This window comes from Protopterus annectens, chromosome 13.part0 (assembly GCF_019279795.1).
Source record: "Protopterus annectens isolate FY-2018-M chromosome 13.part0, PAN1.0, whole genome shotgun sequence".
Taxonomy (NCBI): domain Eukaryota; kingdom Metazoa; phylum Chordata; order Ceratodontiformes; family Protopteridae; genus Protopterus; species Protopterus annectens.
In genome coordinates, this window is record NC_056747.1 from 524,033,096 (window position 1) to 524,054,959 (window position 21,864).

The 21,864-nt window shown below is 39.2% G+C and overlaps 1 protein-coding gene across 1 annotated transcript in view; it reads right to left on the bottom strand.

The window, feature by feature from the left end:
- LOC122787927 (peripheral-type benzodiazepine receptor-associated protein 1-like) overlaps window positions 1-21,864 on the bottom strand; it is a 1,795,954-nt gene that overhangs the window by 1,681,075 nt on the left and 93,015 nt on the right. The window contains exon 3 of the mRNA XM_044054852.1: window positions 11,803-11,979. Within this exon, the coding sequence (XP_043910787.1) occupies window positions 11,803-11,979 (177 nt within the window). The remainder of the gene's footprint in view (window positions 1-11,802; window positions 11,980-21,864) is intronic.

Below are 21,864 nucleotides of genomic sequence, written 5' to 3' on the forward strand. Positions count from 1 at the left end.
TGAAGTGCTTTGTCCTGCATTTTTTGTTTGTTCAACATTTTATTGAGTTCTTCTCTGACAGGATGTAAGCTGCATGAAGAAAAAGCCTGTGGTGAATAGCAATATCCCACGCCATCAAGGCTAAAATTAAGAGATGGTAGGACTTTGTTTGCTGAGGCACCACCTGACTGTGGTATTGCCTGTCAGGACTTGTAAGTTTCCTGAAGACCACAGGTGGTGAAACGTCTGTAGGGTAAAGATCAAGGTTTTCATTTCTTTGACATTTATGTGTTTGTGCCAGTCCTGCCTTGACCATATTCCTTGGACTTTCATATCCATTGAAAAGGCTCCTAAACCAGGTCTAAAGCATCCAGGGAGACTTTCTTATGAGGAACCGGGATCAGAAAAGGTACTCCAGGATTGAGGGTTAAATGGCTGATCCACCAATGGAGCTCTTTCTTCACAAAAGGCAAATGAGGAACTGGGAAGTTCAGAAGATGGCAGTGTTGTGCCCAAACTGATTTGAGGAACCACTGAACCTTCCTCATGTGGAATCTGGTAAAGGAATCATCTGTATAATTGATGCTGTGAACCACAGGGCTCTCAGAATCTCTTTTGCAGAGGTCATTTAAGTCAAAAGGGACTATAAGTAATAAGTCAGAAAACTAATTTTTTCCTGAGTTAGAAAGGCCAACATACAGAAATAGTACAGTTGATATCCTAGGAAAGCTCAATTCTGAGAAGGATGTAGGTTAGATTTCTTCAGGTTTATAGTAAAACTTATGTGCAAAAGCTGGTCCATTGTGCATTTTAAGTCCTGCAAGCTTTTGTTAAAAAGTCTTCTAAATAAGGCTAGATAAGAAAACCTTGGAATCCATAGAATGTTGCTATTGGGGCTAGACATTTTGTGAATTATCTTGGTGCTGTAGACAAACCAAAGAGCAAAGCAGAAAATTGAAAATGAAATCACAAAGCACAAAATCTTAAGAGTTTTCCCTGATCTGGGGGAATAGGAATGTAAAAATATGCACCCTTCAGATCCAATGTAACCATGTAGGCTTGTGGAAAAATCACAGTAAGCTTTAGCAAGACAACATCTTTAATGCTTAGGATGGATAAATCCAAAAATGGGTCTCCAAGTTCCCTCTTTACTTTGTATGACAAATAACCTGGAATAAAACCAATGTCTTTTTTGTGAGGTGGGACAGGCTACATGGACCATGATGATGAAATACCTCTTGTAAGACTGGCAAAACCAAATGTTGGTTTGAGGGGACTTGGGTAAACCCTGATGAAACTGGGGGGGGGGGACTTCCAACAGAGCTATCAAATTATTATTATACTCCAAAGAGGAACGCACTAAGATGGCCTTTCTGAAAGAAAAGAAAGTGGTTGACTAAGGCAGAAGAGGGCAAAGGTCAAAGAGGATGGTAGTCATAAATTTGAACTTTTGTCAAAAAAAGATCCTTTAGGTCCTTTGAAATCTTTGATTTTTCCTGGCACTTTTTCTTCATTAACTTTTTACCTTTTTGCTGTGGCTTTTGGCTTTTATGGACATAGGGTTCAGGTTAATAGGGGGTAATGTCTTTGGAATTTTGGTACAAGGGAGGGAAATGTCTGTTTAAAATCTTGAATGATTTCCCCCTCTCTTGCAATTTCTGGAAACATTCAACAGAAGCTGGACCAAAAAGACTGTCTTTGTCCAAAGGAGCATCTGGAAGCTTAGCCTTCACATCATCTGACAAGGATTATAAGCAAAGCCCACAGTACCTCCTTAAAACAGAACCAGTAACAGCTGCACTGGAAAAGCCATCAGCAGCATCATAGCCACACTTTATTGAATGTCTTGCTGCTTATGCAAGCAAAATTGAGCACAGACTGTATGTACTTTTATTGTCAGTCAGGAATTTGTAGATGTAAGGAGCTTTGTTTGATTAACTGAAATCACAACAGGGTAAAGGGAAGGATTATTGTACAAATATTTACAAGAATCCATGAGTTTTTTAGGTGCTGGTAGCTGTAACTCAAGGGTCAAGGATGCAGGGAAAAATTTATTCAGTAAAGCATTTACTACAGGAGTAACAGCTGAAGGCTTTGAGACATCCAATGTTTAATAGGCTGCAATATCTCTTTTATACCTCAAAAACCTGTTTCCCTTTTCAGTGGGAGTTCTGCATATTTTTTAAACATGTCACCAAAAGAAAAGTCTTCTAAGTGAGAGTTAGGAGAAAGTGTGCACTCACCTCAGACTTAAATCCAGTAGGGTTTATTTGGGAAGAGTAAGCTAAATATTTCATGTCTGAATCTGAAGACTCCCCATCTTCTGAAGATGTATTCCTTTTTTTTCCAGACAGGAATGGAATTGCAGATTCTTCAGAGGTGAAAGGGCTGTGAAAAGCTCCTAGAAAAGAACTGTACTGCAGATCGTAGACAGAATGATTAAAAGGAGGGGAAGTACATTTGGTCTTCTGTTTTTTTCTTTTACAGATTCATGGAGTGCCCCTGTAAGGATACCTAGGATGTCCTCTTGAACAAGTATCTGTGGTATGCTATCAGATCCTTCAGATATCACCAGCCTCAGTTTCCCCTTTGTGGTCTTACTGGATGTCTGATTTGTCAGGAAGGACATGCCTGAAAGCAGCTCCCTGTTGGTCTCCAGAAGAGAAGCCAAATGGCCTGACAGCTTATCATATGGCTCAACAAAGGTATCCAACTCTGACAATGGACCTTTGGGTTAATTTTTAAGAGGCTGCTGAGGGATGTCCAAAAGAGATAACTTGGAGGCCATCCTACCTCAAGCTACTTTCTTAAGCCTTTGGATTTCAAGGAAGATCTTCCGAGAAGACAGGAAATTTCATATAGTCTTAGGGGTGAAAGATTTACAAACAGGACACTCTAAAGTTATGTTCTGGGCCAAGGCAGTAACACTTAATGCGACTATCCTTGCAGGGAATCTGCCAACTGAAATCATACTTTCATGTCAGTGAAGAGAGGGAAATGTAAGTAAAACAGGAAGGTTCCCCAAAGGGATATTTATCTGCCTAGAAAGACTGGAAACTCGCACAGGCTGTACAGCTGACAGACAAACACATGAGAGAGATGTAGTCTTTCTTCACAGGATGGCTATAAGAATGTTCTGTGGAACTCTGCACCCACCAATACTTCCCTTATGTACCAGCACTTAGACTAATGCAGAGGTCATAGGTCGGTCGGACGTACATCACAAGAGGAAGGCTTCCAACTTTAATAGACTAGTTGGACATGCACTATTCCTTGGCAAGACATTTCACATTAGTAACCAATACTGCAACAGTGATCTAATGAAGACAATCTAATAGTGAATCTGTCTTCCTGCGGAGGCTGAGAAGCTGGATCTGCAAATGAAGGTACAGAAGAGAATCAGACTAATCACCAAAAAGGAGCAGCACTTCCAAAAACAGAAGTTATTAAAAGGAAATTGCTTGTGTATACAGCTCAGAGGGAAATTGTAAAGCAGGAAATAGAGTAAACTCAAATGTCATAGATGAATTAAATTAAAAGAATGAAGATCAGTAACTAGATGCATATAATGGACATAAGAAGGGTCGGGGAAAGAAATTCAGAGAAAAAAATACAGAAATTGCGAAGGCATGCATAACTTTTGCACTGGCATATAATGTAAATGGACTGGTGGGTGAGAAAAGGTTTAGACTATATGGCAAAATGTCAAGATCAAATAGAATTTTTTAAGAAACATATTTGTAAGAAAGGAAATATACAGAATTCATAAAAGCACAGTAGTAAGGAATGGCAGTTTGCCTTAACTGAGGGAGGGAGAAAAACAGCAGAGATGATGCTTGTAAAAAGTCAAAAATAGTTGAAAACAAAGAAGATAAAGGATAGACAAGGATAACAGCACATGGTAAGAGGACAATGAGTAGGGAAAAACAATACTTTAGTGTCAATATACTTGACGGCTAAATAAAGAATAGAAAATATAATGTGTACTATGGGAGAAGCAATACGTTTTCAGCAGGAAATTAAGATGCTAGAAGGAAACTGGCACATCATTTTTAACAAAGGGGATGTCTCAAGAGGATTTAGGAAGTATAAACTCCCTGGAGAAGGACAGATATCTGCAGAAGTGTATGTATATATTCAGACTACAAAACATGCTGAGTACAGGGAAAGGAAAGAAGGAAGTTACACATTTCTCTTTGAAACACGGAGCTTGAGTAAGGTTATACAAATGTTATATTAAAAATGGGCATGCAAATGTTATACAGAAATAAGAAACCCATCCCATACCAGTTTTTCATTATGCACCAATACAGGCAAAGATAATAAGTAGAAACGTAAGGTATACAACAAAACACTGCCACTGCCCAACATGTTTGATGAAGAAAAAGTCTTTTAGCAGATGGGTAGAACAACTGCTAGAGGATCTACTGAAGCATTTGGGTCAAAGTAAACAAGGTTAGGTAACAAGAGAGTGAGACGACTTAAAACCAACATTTAAAACCAACATTTAAAAACTTACTGAGTACAAAAATCAAAAGAACAGATACAGAAATGTTTTGGTAAATATTTTAAAGGGCTTACGAAAGATTAATCTGTTGCAAGGAAAAATAACTGAGTAGTTAACAGACAGAGGAGAAACAGGTTTTCTCAGCTAAAGATTAAATGATAGAATATTTAGAAAACATAGATGAATATAAACCCAGGACACTAAAACAAATACTCTTGGATAACAATCCTAAAAAGCAACAAAACTGATAACATAAAGATTAAGACAATAAAGGCTGAAAAAATTGCCAAGTTAAAAAAAAAAAAAAACAGAAACAGGAAGAATTGAGAAGGAACCCAAAGTAACCTTAATAATAATGGAAAACATAGTATGGAAACTTACATTGTGAAGATTAAAGCACTGAATCATGTTCAGAAGAAATGAAATGAGTAACTCATTGCTTCTAATATATTTTATTATCAACAAATAGATAAGCTCTTTAGTCTTATTTAATCCAAAGATTTCATCAGATAAAAAACATTCCAAAACAGCTGTTTTTAAAGAACTTTAGAAATCCCATGACTACCAAGCCCCTGTTTACTTCTCTAAAATTTAAAGAGCCACTACGTTTAATACATATCAAAATATTAAGAATATATGAAATCACTAATTCACACCACGATAAAATTAGATATACACTAAATTTGTATTATCAATAATTTTTAATTATAAAAAACTTTAAAAAATTAAGTATATTTTTTAAATGAATGAACATTATATATATATATATATATATATATATATATACACACACACACACGTGTGTGTGTGTACATATAGCTATATAAAGATATAGATACGCGTGCGAGCACACACACACACACACACACACACACACACACACACACACACACAAAACTAGCACCCCATTCTTTTTTCTCTAAATATACAGTCCATAGTTCCCCTCTTGGATTTGGAACCACTTCAACCAAAACCGCGAATTTAAATTTGTGCCCCGGATTTTCACGTATATGTTTTAAAATTGCATTTGTTCATTTATTCTTCCTTATTTCATAAGATTGCTCAGATATTTTTGTCTTTCAACTTTCAGTCTCTCTTTCCTATATAAAATCTAGGGCACATTTGGTATAAAGCCACATACACTATCCCTCCTTATAGTGTTACAGTCCCAGTCTTAATAAACTTACATTAATTGCAACAGCCACACTTATTCATCTTATTACATTCAGTTTCAATGTTTTCTTTCACAGCTTCAAAAATATTCTTAAGATTTATACTTTTCTTATACACAATTAATGGTCTTTCCCTCACTTTTTCTTTAACTATGCCATAAACATCCATTATATTCCAATTCTTGCGCATAGCCCAATTAATTTATTCACTGTCCACCATATAGATAGTAATAAAAGAACTATGATAATCCTTATTTTTGCCTTTTTCCTTATTTAAGTTTTGAAGTCCCTCCCCCAATTCATTATTTACTATATCATCAGCCAAAATGGGAGCAAAATGGTCATAATTTCTTTTATTTATAACCTTCTCCATTAAATTATTAATACATTTGTCCAGGTATCTCCTTTTGCTGAACATATCCTTTAAACGATAACATTCATCCATCATTGCAGTGGTTAGCACTGTCACCTCATAGCAAGAGTTCTCTGGTTCGATTCTCGGCTGGAGTACCTTCTGTGAGGAGTCTGTATGTCCTCCCTGCATTCGCATGGGTTTCCTCCTGGTCCTCCTGTTTCTTCTCACATTCCAAAAAGACATGTGTCTGGAGCATTTCTCACTAGGCCTCTGCTAAAAATAGGCTCTATCCCAGTAGGACTTTCCAGGTTAATAAATAAATAAATAAAATGCTTATTCAATGTAACCATAAGTGAAGCACACACAAACTGTCCCATGACAACTGCTCTCTTCTGGATCATTGGGTGGGAGATACTATGATATAAGAATGCATTTGTGTAGGTTGGCTTCCTACAAATTTTAGATATATACTTTTAATTAACCTCATCTTTAGTTAGCCATACATCTAAATAAGCAATACTTTTTTACCCCATCTCATATGTAAAAACTCAAAAAATTGGTAGTACTATTTATATAATCCAAAAACTACTGTATTTTTTTCTTTTTCATCCTTCCACACTATAAATATGCCATCAAGGTATCTTGTGTCTATGCACCATGAGCCTATAAATTCACAGTTGAACACAAAAATTGTTCTCCCATTCCATCATAACTATATTGGCAAATTATGGTCCACACGCAAACCCCATTGCTACACCTTTTTGTTGTAAAAAGTATTGACCCTCAAAATATATATAGTTATTTTTAATACTATGTCCAACATCTCTCCATACAAATTAATTTTGTCCTGGAATACCCCATGACTGAATAAGAATTCTGTAAACCAATGAATTCCCAAAATCATGTGGGATCCCCGTAAATAGATCAAGAAAACATAATTATCATTATATTAAAGCCTGTTCCATTTACTCAAAAAAAAACATGAATCTTTACACACATATTTACCTTTTTGTACATATGCTTTCAATTTCTCATCCAAAACCTTAGCAAAAAGGTAGGTAATACATCCAGGAGCATCAACAATTGGACACATTGGGGGATTATTCAAGTCCTTATGAATGTTTGGTACTCCAAAGATGGTCGGTATCATAGGGCTTGAAAAAAGCACCAGAAGAAATTACAGCTCTGGCAGAATGGGCTTTTTACCTGGCCTGGAAGCAATTTGCATGGGAAGGAATAATAAAAGGAAATAGCCAAGGACATTCATTTGGAGATGGTTTGTTTGGAGACAGGGTCACCCAGCTTTTTATCCGGAAATAAATAGTTGATCAGATTTCGGCTTTATACAGATGAAATCTGAGCTATGAAAGTCTAATAAATGCAAAATTCTTTGTTCCTTATTTTAAGACTTGAGGAACGAGCTAGGAAGGTTTACAGACTGGTTTAAAGCTATTTCACTGACAACCTTACAAATAAAAGAAGGTTAGGGTTAGTCGTAAGGGAAACCTATCCTTGTGAAAATGAGAAAAGAAGCAGAAGCTATACAGGCTTGTAATTCAGATTGTCCTCAAAGAGGTAAAGGTACCACAGCAAGATTGTCCTTCCAGGTACAAAATTTTAGAGAGGAAGAAGTGGCAGGCCCAAAATGAGGAGTCATCATAATTCAGTTGGCAAGGAGGAAGAATAGATTTTCTTGTTTGCCTGATGTGCAGGACGCCTTTCAAAAGCTATTTGACCTTAGAACATGCAGAAAGAGGTGGATCCAAAGGTAAGCAGGTGGAGTTAGCTCACAAAAGTGCTATAATGCAAGAATACACCAGTCCTGAAATGAGCAGCTCACACAAATATCAGAGAATAACAGAATACCTGTGTGATAAGCATCCTGCTTTTTTTTTTCTTTGGCACCAAATAGAAAGTTTCTTCCATGTGGAAACATAAGATTTTCTTATAGCAGGTTTTCTATCCTCCCATAATAGCTGTAGTATGTAGTCAGAGAATAGTTGCCTGAATGGAAAAGGTATCATACAAACTGTCAGGTTTAGGGTTTTGCAAGTTTGGACGAATGAGAGAATCTTTCTGTTATATAAGCAAGTACATCCCCTGTGGTAACTTGTGGTGATTGCCTTTGGCCTGGTGGAAGAGAAGGGACAACCACTGTTGTCTTAACCAAAAGGGGGGTCACCAACATATTTGTTCTGTTTGATTTTGAGCAGTACCTTCATGATTAGAGAAAAGGAAGGAAAAGCATACAGGAACTTCCCTTTTCATGAAATTGACACAATGTCAATTTTCCAAGTGTCTGGACATGGAACTCTGCAGCAAAACAGTGCAAGCTGCCTGGTCAGAGTACAGGAAAAAAGATCTATTTGGGTAGTTCCCCAATGATGAATTATCTACAGCAAAACTTCTATGCATAACACCCATTAATGAGTGTCTGCCTTGGATCTGCTCAGATAGTCTGCCACTGTATTCACCTCTAAGGGAATGTATATAACCTGAAGAAAGAGGTTATATGTTGAATGGCTTTCTCCCAGGCAGTCATAGGAAGTCTGCAGAGATTTGATTTTCTCTCTCCCTGCTTGGTGATGAACCACATTACAGTGGTTTTGTCTGAGGATTTGCAAGGTTTTTGGAGACCAAAGGTGATGTAAAGACTTGAAAGGCTAGGATAAGGAATTTAATTTATTTGATGTTTACATGTTTTTTCCTTTTTCATCCTGTCCTGATCAAACACCCTGGATTTTTATGTTCATAGAACATGCTCCCTATGCCAGATCTGAAGCGTGTGTGGAAACTTCCTGGCAAGGGAAGGGAACCAGAAAAAGTACTGCTGGACTGGGTGATATCTGGCTAATCCACCAAATAAAGTCCTACATGATGAAGAGTAAGAGAGAGAATATGGGAAGATCAGGGCTATGGCAGTGCTGTAACCAAATAGACTTGAAATAACATTGAATCTTTCTCATGAGGTATCTGGCAAAAGGTATCATTTGCATGGTTGAAGCCATATACTGCAGGGCTACAGATATCTCTCTTGCTGAGGTCATTTCTAGGGGAAGGAGACTGGAAGCAAGAAATACAGTGCATCTTGGCCTGTGGAAGAAATGCCATCATGGAAAGTGCTCACATGGCAGCCTAAAACTACCAGATCCTGAGAGGAAAAAGGATAGACTTTTTCAAGTTTATTGTGAAGCCTAGGCAAAGAAGTTCCATGGTGAACCTAAGATCAAGGAGAATATGGTCTCCTAAAGAAGCCTGAAAAAAAAAAGTCATCTAGATGAGACAGATCCGTATACCTTGGAGCCTACAGAAAGCTATGACCAGGGCTAGGCAGTTTGGTGAATACTATTTAAGCTGTAGAAAGATCAAAAGCAAAGCAGTGAATTGAAAAATGAAACTGTAAGATACACAATCTCAAGTATTTTATGTGATGTGGATGTATGGAGATGTAAAGATAAGCATTTTTTTTAGGTCCAGGGCGACCAAGAAGGCTTTTAGAAGGATCACAAGAAAAAGAGTTTGTAGAGAACATCTTGAATTTTACCACCATTAAGAAGGTGTTGAGGAGTGATAATTCCAGAATGAGTCCAAGTGCCCTCCTTTCTTGGGACTAACAAGAGTTTTGAATCAATCCTCCTTCTGCTGTTGGATGGGGACTAGTTCTATAGTTCCCTGGTGGGACAATTCTTTCAGAATCGGTCAAACCAGGTGTTCTTGGTTTGGAGGCACTTTTGGAATACCTAAATGGGTTAGAGAGGAAGAAGCCAAGTAAATTTGTAGCCGTTGTCTATGATGTTGAAGATCTATTGGTCACACATTACAAGTCTCCATTCAGGAAGGGAACGAGACAGCTTCCTTGACAGAGAGTGAGAGAATTGACAGCAAAGGTGGGAGGGGGACTGAAGCAAATATTCACAAACTGTTTGATCTGTCTGATAATGTACAATTAGTTCCTCTAAAATCTGGCTTTGGTTTCTCATGAAATTCTTTTTGAAGAACGTTTTACCTTTTTGTTGTGGTTTCTTTTCCTTTTGAAAAAAAAAATAAAAAGGGCCAGCCTAGGAAGGATAATTTCTGTGGAATTGTAGGGCAGGAAAAAGTAAAATATGCTTATAATCCAGGATAATTTTCCCTTTATCCTGCAGGTTTTTAAAGATTATAGCAGAAGGGCCAAACAAGATTCCCCCATCCAAAGGGGGGGGGTTATCCAGTAACTTAGTCGTGACATCTTTTGGTAAAGACGGCAACCTCAACCGACAGTGCCTTCTTAAAAGAGACACAGTACAGCAGCTCAATAAGATGCATCTGCAGCATCATAACTGCATTTAATACAATATCTAGCTACTCGGAAGGTAGAATTAAGGAAAGAAAACACAGAAACTTTATGGTCTGTCTCAGGCACGTTAGACAATAATTTGTTCAGGTCACCCAGAACAGGTACAAGATATCTCATCAAAAGGGTTTAATAGTTTATGTTATAGAAAGAAAGTGCTGCAGAACTATACACGTTCTTTCTGTATCTATTTAGAGCTTTATTGTCTATCATTAGGAAAAGCATTAGAAGATGGAAGCAGATGGCTGCGCTTGTCAGATTCTACAGAAATCCATGCTGGTCTGAAGGATTTTTGTAAAGGAATTTATGAGAGACTGGAAGCTTATAAAATATATCAGGTTATCCGATTTTTTAGGTGCTGGTGGTTGTGTTACTGGGTTTAATGAAACTGTAGCAAAGGCATTGTGTAAAGCCTCTAATACAGACAGAACTGTAGAAGGCTTGGGAACTCTTATATACAACAATTCATTAAGAATTGTGGAGGCAGTTGGGGGGTGTGGACTTGCCCACTTTATCACACCACAGTAACATTTAAATAATTCACTTGTGCACTTATCTATGACAGACATAACTTCCAAGCCACGGCTATTATTTTGCAGCTGCCTGAAAATATTCTGGAACAATAACTGGTCTGTCTTACAGATAAAGATCAGGTCATCAGTAAATCTTCCATGAAAAACTACATTCGCTGTGAAGAAAGCTGTCCCGCAGAATGTAACATCAAAGAAGCCCAAGTAGATGTTAGCAAGATCCATGGGAGCATACAGATTCAATTACAGTATCCCTCATCTACAGATAGAAGTTATTTTCCACAAACAAAACAGTTGTGCTTTAAACAAAAGTGTAACAATACCAAAATATAATCTGTATGTCTGCAACCCCAGACTATGCCTAATACTTGTATACAGGGATTCGGTATCCTTAACAACCCAGGAAAATCCTTTCACAAACTAAAAGATTTCCTGTATTTATTAAGTTTGATAACGCAACTCTAAAAATGGAAGCAACCTCTCCAGCAAAGTACTCATAAGGTAAGCAAAGTTAGTACAACTGGACACCTTATGGTTCTGAAAGACCTTTACATATTTCAAGCATGGTATACAATACAACTACTGTGTGTGTTCAATGTGCAGTTTCTTCAAGTCTTGTTTCATAAAGAAGTGCAACTACTACACTGATTAGATTTAAAAGCACTTCATTATGTTTAACAATAGGTGAAGCCCTAGGCAGCAGATATTCTTCTTTGTAAGCTAAACAGAAAAGCTCATATTAGTATCCATAGATCCTTTCCCTGTCACTTAGTCTGTTCTGTATATCTAATTTGGACTTTTCCAGTTAACAAACGTTAAATAAATAAATAAATATTCTGCTCAGACTTTGTGAGAATATGAAAATATCTAGTGATAAGAAAAGTACATAACAAGCAAGAGGGAGATGCCTGCTCTTTTTCACTCACCTTTTCACTTCCAATCTTGGCCTGTAGTTCCCTGCACTCTTCCTTCAGAGCACTAATCTCTTTATCTTTTGCAAGCATCACTTCTGCATGCTCCATGAGGTCTCTAGCACGCTGTCTGGCAAATGCTTTCTTGTACTGTTCCACAGTGGCGCCCCTAAGCAGCATAGGAGTATTCACCTGGATTGGGGAAGACATCAATACAAAGACAGATTTTTAAAAGTGTAACAAGGTAAGAACATAAAAGGGTAGCAAACTAATTATAAACTCAGTCACTGCATCTTAGAATGTCTGATTCAGCTGACTCAGTGATATGTAAAGCTGACATCATTACTTAAAACACAGATAGAAAACGTCAATTGCAATTACGTTTATAACAGAAAAAAACAGGTAAATCCTTAAACTATTAACAGGCTAGAAGGAAGGGACTTATTCATCCTAGAGGATATTCAGGAAAAACAGCACACTCCGACATACAAAAAGCATGGTAAGCGGTGACATGCAGGGAGAGGGCAATTCTGAGATATGTGCAGCACAATCACACTTTCTGAAGACTACTACAGTATGCATCATGTGCAAATGACCATACAGTAACAAGCAAATGAGTTTCAACATGCTAAAGGCAGCCACTGCATAAGTAAATGGTAAAATTAAACATGGCTGTGCTACTCAAACATATAAAATTAGCATGACACCTATTCTCAATGCCAGCCGTTTACAGAGCATAAGCATACTGATATTAGGAGAAACACCTGCAGTGCTAGACAGCATTTATTAGCGGCCATCCACTGCACTGCAGAAGATCTGCCAGCATTCTGACATACCATCAACTCCTTGACCAGGACACTATTAAATGCTAATGTGTGGACATACAGTATTAAGTAAACATACTTTCCTTGCATGGACTCAAGGAGTACACATGGAATGCCTATCCCAGTAGGCACAAAGGCTTGTGCAGCAATAACCAGACATACTATGAGGACATTTCAGCACCCAACAAAGGACAAGTTTGAAGTTTCATAGGCAACTGCTTTGTTTATCCTAAACCAGTTGCTTACAAGTATGGAGCATTAATCATCATTTGCACAGGTGGATGAGGCACACTGGCAAGAGAGAGTAGTGCTAGCATAGGTGGAAGAATCAAGAAAGTGGATGCAGTAGCCACACACTACAAGGATGTTTGTTGGGGGCAGAGAACATTCTCCAACAATGGGATGGAACTTCATGGGTGGAATGCTGGCTGGGTGTGCCATGAGACACCAAAGTGTCAGAAATGGAGGCATCCTGTCCAAGGGATAACTTGCCACATCAGCACCATGTACAGGAACCACTCTGTGGTCCCATGTGGTGTTCCAGGAGAAAGATGGCATAGACGACCTTGGGAACAGACATAGGTAGATGTTGCTTACATTAGGGCTAGATGGGAAATGTGATGGTACTGAACTGCAGTGCTTGACCCTGACTGGCTTGCTGAATGTGGTATGCCCATGGTGGGGTTGGGAAAGCACTGGCCATGACTGTGAGAGTGCCCATGCCCAGAAGCACAGGCAGCCATGGACGATAAAGTTGTGCTTGGAGCAATGTGTGCCATCTCACTAAGGCTGGCATGTGATGATCATCCACTGTACATACATTCTGTAGCAAGGATGCTGCAGCCAATTGTCCACATCCTCATAGCTATACCAGTAGCAGGATACTAAATGCCATGTCACTCTGCATACATTGTAGGAGGTTTCTCAGTCCCTGCTGTAAATGAAGCTCCCCACACAGGCCATGCAGCACACATATCATCTCTGACAAAGTAAGGGCACTGGGTGTCTGTGTCTGGAACACTGACCTATACATTCACTGGTTGATGCCAAGGGTAAAATCCAAGTCTGAGAATATCCTGGAGTCACAGCTGTGATGACCACTTACTTGCTTCTCCTCTAGGCTAGGTGTCGGCACCTCAGAGGTAGTGTGGGTCTCTGGTGCCATCAGTGGCAGTGACACGTGTCAAAGGGTGGGGCTGATGTGGACTGGATGTATTTCGTTAAACATATGGGATTCTGGAAGTTCATCTTGAAACCCTGCTATCACCTCACCTTAGGTAATGTGAGTGTGCCTTTCACTTCAATGTTTATGGCAGTGCACTACATCATCAGACTGTGCTATGTGCATGGTGCAGCCATTGGCAACCACCACTGACCTGCTGACATCAGGCATGTTCCCACCTGCCATGCTCGATCTTCTCCCAGTGGAATCACTGAATGAATAAAAATAACACATCTGCGGCCATGAAGATGGGAAAAAAACATATCTGTGGCTTTGCTGGATCATATCAGTGACGGCTACAACCATGAGACACAAAGAGTGCCACATGCCTATCATATACACAGCCTATGAGCATCTATGTACTGTGTATAGGGTGTTGTAGTCCCACCATGTTCCTGTATAACAGATATGAACATGTATTTGCCTGAGTAAACCATGCATGGTTGTAAGTCACTTTTCTGCTGAAATGTGATATGCTGTTACTCATCTAGAACATCCCCTGCAAACACATGAATAGTTGTCACCAGTCCAGCTCCTAGATGCAAGCCACTCACCAGGTACAAGAACTCCTTCCACAGACAGGCAGAATTCTTCCACCTGGATGAGATATCTCATTGTTGGTTGTCCACTCCTTGTGGTAAATTTATCTCTGGTAATTTCCTATGCCTTTGGTCTTTGTGTGCAAGAACATGGGAGTGATCCTGCAATAAAAACTGTACCACTGTCCTATTATGGCCACTCACTGTATTTACGTCTTGCAATAGTCCCTGCCACACTTAGTTCATGGAAGGCCTTGTCTGCTTCACTCTTTTTAAAGGATACTCATGGCACGTGTGAACAAGACCTGTAGTAGTACCTCCAACTCCTATCTGGTAACCTATGGGTTGCAGATGTTGACCAGTAAGTACCTACATGGATGTGCATGCCAAAGACTGACTAAGTACTTCCCCCTTCTCTTGTGTAGCCACAGCCTTGGGTGCTGTTATAGCATAACCATTCCACCACTTTGCCACAGCATGGCAGCAGTGGGCATATTAACCAAGCTTACTGTCCATTGGACCTATCCCCTGTAATATGTCATGCAGTCTGTGTACATATGGTATACTTTTGCAACACTTACACAGCTGGACAGTGACAGGACCTGGACTGACAGCTTATGCCTCCAACCTAAAGGGCTGCAACTTGTCCTACTCTGTACCCTGTGAACTGTCAGGTTCAGCACTACCCCCTCCCTGCCATTCTGCATCCAGTCCTGCCCTGTCCCCTGTGTGTCTGAGTATTCCCCCAGCAGGTCTGAAACTCTCCTACCCTATCCTCCTATGTCTTATCACACTGTACTCTACCCAAAACAGGACTGCAGCCTGTTCTGTCCTCCTCTTTCATGTTTGCAATGTCAGGTTGTGCCCCTCCCACCCAACATGACATTCCCTGTCACACCCTGAGCAATGTTACCCCACACCTTCCTCTAATCTCTTACTGTTCCTGTTGCTTATATGCACCACTGTGTGGTCATTGCAGTTCTGATGTCCATAAGAAGCTAGTTCTGTCAGTTTGCCTACATGGAAATACAATCCAATATCCATTACATCTGGAGTTTCTGTGTTGCTCACAGTAATAAGGTCTCTGAAATAAAGCTACTGCAGTTTTTTATGGGCTTTGTAGTGTAATGTTAATGAGGTGTTCTGCAGCTACTGTTTCTAAATCGCACCTACAAGACTATATGTTGCCAGCTACAGTCTGTGCTACAATGCTTGTATTTGTCCATTCTCAAGCCGGGAGGTCACGTATGATGTCTGCAAGTGCATAGCCACTGCAAAGCCTGGCTGTACCACTGTCACTGCACATCACTCTGCTGACTATCTGTATCATAATAATGTTAATGAGCATCTTTCTACCCTACTGCCCATCAAAACATGTCACATGGTGCCCATGTGCAGTCATGCATATTAGACCATCATTTTTCTCCTAAATTAGACCTAATGAGTGGACATGACTGACTGTAGCAGGGCTTCCACATGGTGCAGTAAGGAATGTCTGATGTGAGAGTACTAGGGCCCTCTTTACAATGCTGATGCCAGACACCAGCTTGCCATGGCAATGAATGATGCCACTGCATTATCTGCTCTGTCAAGGAGAGCTGGCACAATACAATGACCTGTGGAAATGCCACCCAAACCATCTTTGCCAATGGGAAATAGAGGTTAGGGTGAGGGAGCCACCTTATTTCTGTAAACTTATGCTCTTGTTTGGCATTATACATTAGGCCCTGTAACTGTAATTACTTTCTGTTTTTAGAACTCTGCTGTACTAATTACTGTTTGTGATATGTTTTCCAGTAACACATGAAATATGTGACAACAGGATAATTTGTCAGAGGAAGCGAGGCAGGCCATCCAGGTGGTAGGATATGTGCAAAGTGTAACATACATTACTAACCTGTTGTACTTGCACCTCTCCTTTGCTATTTTTTCTTTCTTGTTTTCTTTTCCTTATTTATATTCATTTTCTTCAAGATGAGACAACTTGCAGGCAGTGGTGAAGTTGTGTCCACTGAGCCTACTGCTAACCATCAGTAGTCCCTGGGCCTGCCCTGCTGCAAAGTGACAAAGTCACCCTATAGAAGGTGGCTTAAAGTGTTCACTGGTGGCTTCTGTGGCCACCTTTCTGGTGAAGGCTCCTCATCTGAGAGTGATGCAGAGGGGCTCTCCTGGGTCATCTGGCAGGAAGTGCTGTGAGTTGTCAGGAGCAAGATGAGCCAGTGGCAGAATGCCCACGCTGACACTTGGGAGCATCTTACGCAGCTGGCAGAGTCACAGGGCTGACCGTCTTTCTGTCCACTGGACCACCAGAGGCAGCATTCACCCATACTGTTAGACAAAGAGATGAATAACATCTTGGTAAGTTCCTCTCAAAATTGACTTGGCAAACCCTCTGCATACCTCCCTATCACAGTGTTCACCATCTTTTTGTATCACTCACCACCCATATATGTAGTCCAATCCTCACCATCACAAGTTATCCACACTCAGCCGATCTGCTTCTTTCAACTGCTGACCCTGCTTTATGTGTCACTATCTCCCCTGTCAGTCTTTGTCACCATTATATGTTTATCTGCCCCTGCTACCTTCTCCTTACCCTCTCATGCTACATACGCTTTACCTATGTTTATCTGCCCCTGCTACCTTCTTACCCTCTCATCCTACATATGCTTTACCTTTTATACCATTCCCTTCCACCCTTTTGTGCCACAACAATTATGCCCTTCTCCCCCTCACAACTATCTTCCCTTCCTGCTGTCCTTCTGTGTGTTCCTCTGTTTGCTGTTCTTTATTTCTGCTTGTATTATCTCCTACTCTCTACTCCATTTACATGACAAAATTAATTGACACATTCTTGCAGTGCTCATATATGGACTGTCCACAGAACGCACGCTGTAACTATGGGGCATTCTGATGTGCATATGAACATGTACAGTATTGAGTATACCACCTGCCTGATGCTTTTCAGTGGGTCACATGACTGCTCACAGTGGGATTATTCATTTCAGCAGAGTGGTAACCGTCATTACAGCAGCAGCAAACTTTTATTATACACCAGATTTCCCGAACGACTGCAATATGACAGCAATAAAGCATGCCTAATCTGCATTGGGCCTTGTTATATCAAACTGTGCCATGTTTCTTTATGAATAACCTCTCTAACCTGCTCATCAGAGTAAACTGAGCACCTTCATACCAACTCTGTATTAGTGCAAGATTTGTTTGGAATTACTCTAACAACCAAAAATAACATGTTTCTCAGCTATTAGTGTTCAATGTGATTTTGCCAACCAATTTTTCAGCTATTCCATTTTCAAAGGTGCTGGAATTAAGTCTGTAGAAAAGTAAATTAATATAAAGTGCACTTCAGTGAAATAACCACTAACAGAGTAGATCTTTAACAAAGAAGTAAAAGAACCTTCTCTTGACTTTCAGTTCAGGATGGGATGATTTTTATTAACGTTAAAATATTATCATATTCATAAACCAAATATAAAAAGAAGCTCAGTTTGATTTGGCATAGTTTCCTAACTCTACAGTTAATTTTTAGAAATCAGTATTCTTACCTTATCTCTATTTTGTTTTGGTATCAAAATTCCTAGCAATAGCCATGGTCCCAAGTCATGTGATCATCAGTTTTGCTTTTGGCTTCATCGTTGCCACTCTCATGCTAGCCCTTTTTTTTTAAGACTGCTATAAACCCACTCCACTTATCCTTCACTTATCCTTCATGTTCTACAGTAGAGACCACAACAGACGTCTTTGACTTTATTAAGCTCATTCCACTTCAGTTCATCTGGCAGAGAACTTATACCTCACTTTCTAAGACAGAGACCACCACAAAACCCATTGACATATAAGTCATCCCATCCTGAACTTTAATTAACTTTAAACATCACAATATTCCTAAAGCAAATACAGTAGAGAGAATATGTATATACTTCCTAATGGATATTCCTTTTCTCTGAGATGACCTGACCCAAGATTAGGAATATATAGCTAGTGGAGTCCTTGGCATTTCCCCACACAGCAGAGAAAGCAGATGGGGCTTTATGTAACTATGCCTTATTGTACTTTATTTAACTTTAGGCCAGATTCATAAAGGTTACCACAAAGTGTACACATGCACACTTTGTGCACACTTTCTGTATTCAAGAACATCACTTCCACAATGCTTGTGCTGTCTATTCACTCAGAAAAGTTACACTAAGTGTACACTTTATGGAAACATTTATGAATCAGGCCTTTCTTAAGGTTTTATTTTGCCAAGTATTCTGGGTTTCTAGTACCATGATGGGAAGGGACTCCATTCTTAAGTCAAAGTATTATTAAAGTTCATGAAATTAGTACAGTTTCAATCTTTGACGCTAGCTTAAAGTGCTCTTTGCAGCACCTACAATATGCCCAGAACTGACTCCTCCTGTAATTCATATGATGTTACATTTATTTTCAGTGGGTCACACGACTGCTCACAGTGTGTTCATTTATTTCAGCAGAGTGGTAACCGCCATTATAGCAACAGCAAAGTTTTATTATATAGCAGATTTCCTAGATGACTGCAATATGACAACAATAAAGCATGCTTAATCTGCATTGGGCCTTGTCATACCAAACTGTACCATGCTTCTTCCTGAATAACCCCTCTAACATGCTCATCAGAGTAATTAGCTCAGTTTCAATTTTTGATGTTAGCCTAAAGTGCTTTTCATGGCACGCGCAATATGCCCAAAACTGACTCCTTCTGTAATTCATATGGAGTTATATTTACTAGTAGTATTTCTAAATATGACTGTAAAGTCTTTTTTATGAGACCCACTGCTCTTACTAAAATTGGAAGTATCTGGGTATCCTTCTTTCACATTGCCTTTGTTTCAGCCTGAAAATCCTAGTATGTTATGACCTTGTGTCTTTGTAAATAAGACACTGTAAATTAGAGGGTGTAGCAATTTCAATAAACAATGCTACTTTTGTCTTCTTTTCGTGGACTACTACAACTGTTTTTCTTGCATCTATTTTTTTTTTAACTGCTAATAATGAGTGACCCCATGTGATAAAAAACATCATTCTCTATAATGCTTTGTGGCTCATGTTTCGGATGCTTCTCAGCTACTTCAATATTATTATGTTTGCACAATCCCCTATGCAACAGTCATGCCACATTATTGGACTGCAGTGGTGGTGCTGCGGTAGCGTTGTCACCTCACAGTAAGACGTCCTGTTCGATTCTCAGCTAGAGCATCTTCTGTGTGGAGACATGCGTGAATAGGCGTACCTTCGTTGAAGGTTGTGCGTCAGAGCTGGCAACTCGGCACGTAAAAATCTGCTGCCAATCATTAGCGGACCGGAGTTTCGTTGTGGCCACCCCTAACTGGGAAAAGCCGAAACTCACAACAACAGTTATGCCACATTATTATGCCTTTTAGTATGCAAGCCCTCTGCCATTAGTGCATCACACCCAGCAATAAGATATGCGACTGTTTTCAGTTCTGTTGTACAAGACCTGCATTTGTCTGTTTGTCCCACATGTTCACTGGACTTGGTAACTGTAAGTGAACTAGTTCAAAGACCGCTTTCAGCCATGACCCAGACCAAGAGGAAGTAACAGCATTTCAAAACATGAGGCAGTCACAACTATTCAAAAGAATATTTACAGATTACCTTCCGAGTTACTTTTCAAAGCAACATTTATGATCATGTTACATTATAACTACAGTTGTGCTTGCTTTAACATTCTACTCCCACATCAGTGTCACTACATTCTGTACAAGGACAGTAGCACAAAACAGTATAGTGACTCCAACAACTGTGCTTTTATTTGAATATTCACATCACTGCATTATATAAAAGGATACTAGCACTATTAATTTACATATGGTTGCATACCTGTCACTATATATCATTATGGTTACACAGTGCTGAATAGAGAGTAACTGTCAGAAGAAGGATTCACCATAACAACTGCATTTGTATTTGCCAGTGAGTTATGTTTTCAGGAACTTTAAAAAAGGGTTAGTTTACTAGCTTTGGTGTTTTGTCCATTAAGAGTACTATACAGGGACAGTTTTGTAGAAAGCGCTTTCTGTTGTACTATATTATACTGAGGGTCTTTGTAATTGTAGATTGTCTTGATTTCTTATGTTGTAATTTGGTTTTGGATTCTTTATTCACTTATTTAATCATTCTTTGCACCCAACTGCTTTAATGATGTGCACTCAATGTCTTCTATTTTTGCATTCCTGTGCTGAACCTAAAAATGGTCTGACTGGCTCAGACTTTTACACTGGTTAACAAATAAAAATAAAACGCATAAAGGTGGGCAAGTAGCTTTTGCATAACAGTTTGCAAGGTAGGTTTGTAAACACAGTATCATCTGAGCACTTTGTGCAGCTGACATTTTGGGAGACCATAACTTATACAACTCATAAATCATGTGAATAGTAGAGGTGACATCAGTGAGCCCGTGGGACTCCTTTTGTTGTATACCCTGGTCTCTTATACAGCACCAATAAGGTATACTACAGGAGTTCTGGTGCTGAGGTCAGTTTTGAACCATTTAACTACTACTTGAGCAAAGTTGCAGTAGTAGCTGGATCTTCACAACTTGAAATGCACATTTAAGCTCCAGGAAAACAGTATCTATGAACAGTCCATTTTCATACTGCTATAGGTTTAGTTACAATATAAGATGCTGTTACTGTACTACAATAGGGAGAGGATCCATACTGTTTCACTATGAATACATCATACTTTTGAACATATCACTGTCACTGCAGTCTGTTCAAGGACACTAGCACAAAACAGTTTAGTAACTTCTACAATTGTGACTTTATATGAATTACATTCCTATACCACTTCATTATATAAAACAATACCAACACTATTTGCACATGATTGTACAGCTGTCACTATATATCATTATGGTTGCACACTACTGAATATTTGTCTGTAGAGTATAGTTTTTCAAAACTTTAGGTATAAGACAGGAGATGCCAGCTGGCTAGTAAGCAGTGACTGTGGTCAAAGTAGCTACCTTGGGAACAGGCAATATTACTGCGTATTTTATGTTGGGGTGAAATGGAGTTGATACTGTGGAGAGAATGAATATAAGCTTCAATAAATAGTTTATAGAGTTGTACTACCTACTCTTAGTGATCTGAGGTATAACATGCGAAAATCATGGTTGTAATGGTAGTTTATTTTATCCAATACTTCCTGAATGCCTTTTATACAAATTGCTTTAAAGAGGGAGAGGGGGTAGAAAATGTTTTGTTTGGAGCTATTTGTGGAGTGGGCATGATAATGTTATTAAAGAATTTTGTTAACTGCAGTATGGGAGAATATGCTGTCTTTCCTTATTTTTTTTTAATAACTTGTATACTGGTGGCAAGTTTTGAACTTTTTTTTTCTATTCATTGGGTCATGCCTAATGGCTTGCCTTTCCTACTTTGCCCAACTGACCTGCTTCTTCCTCTCTTGGAGGTGAAATCCAAGC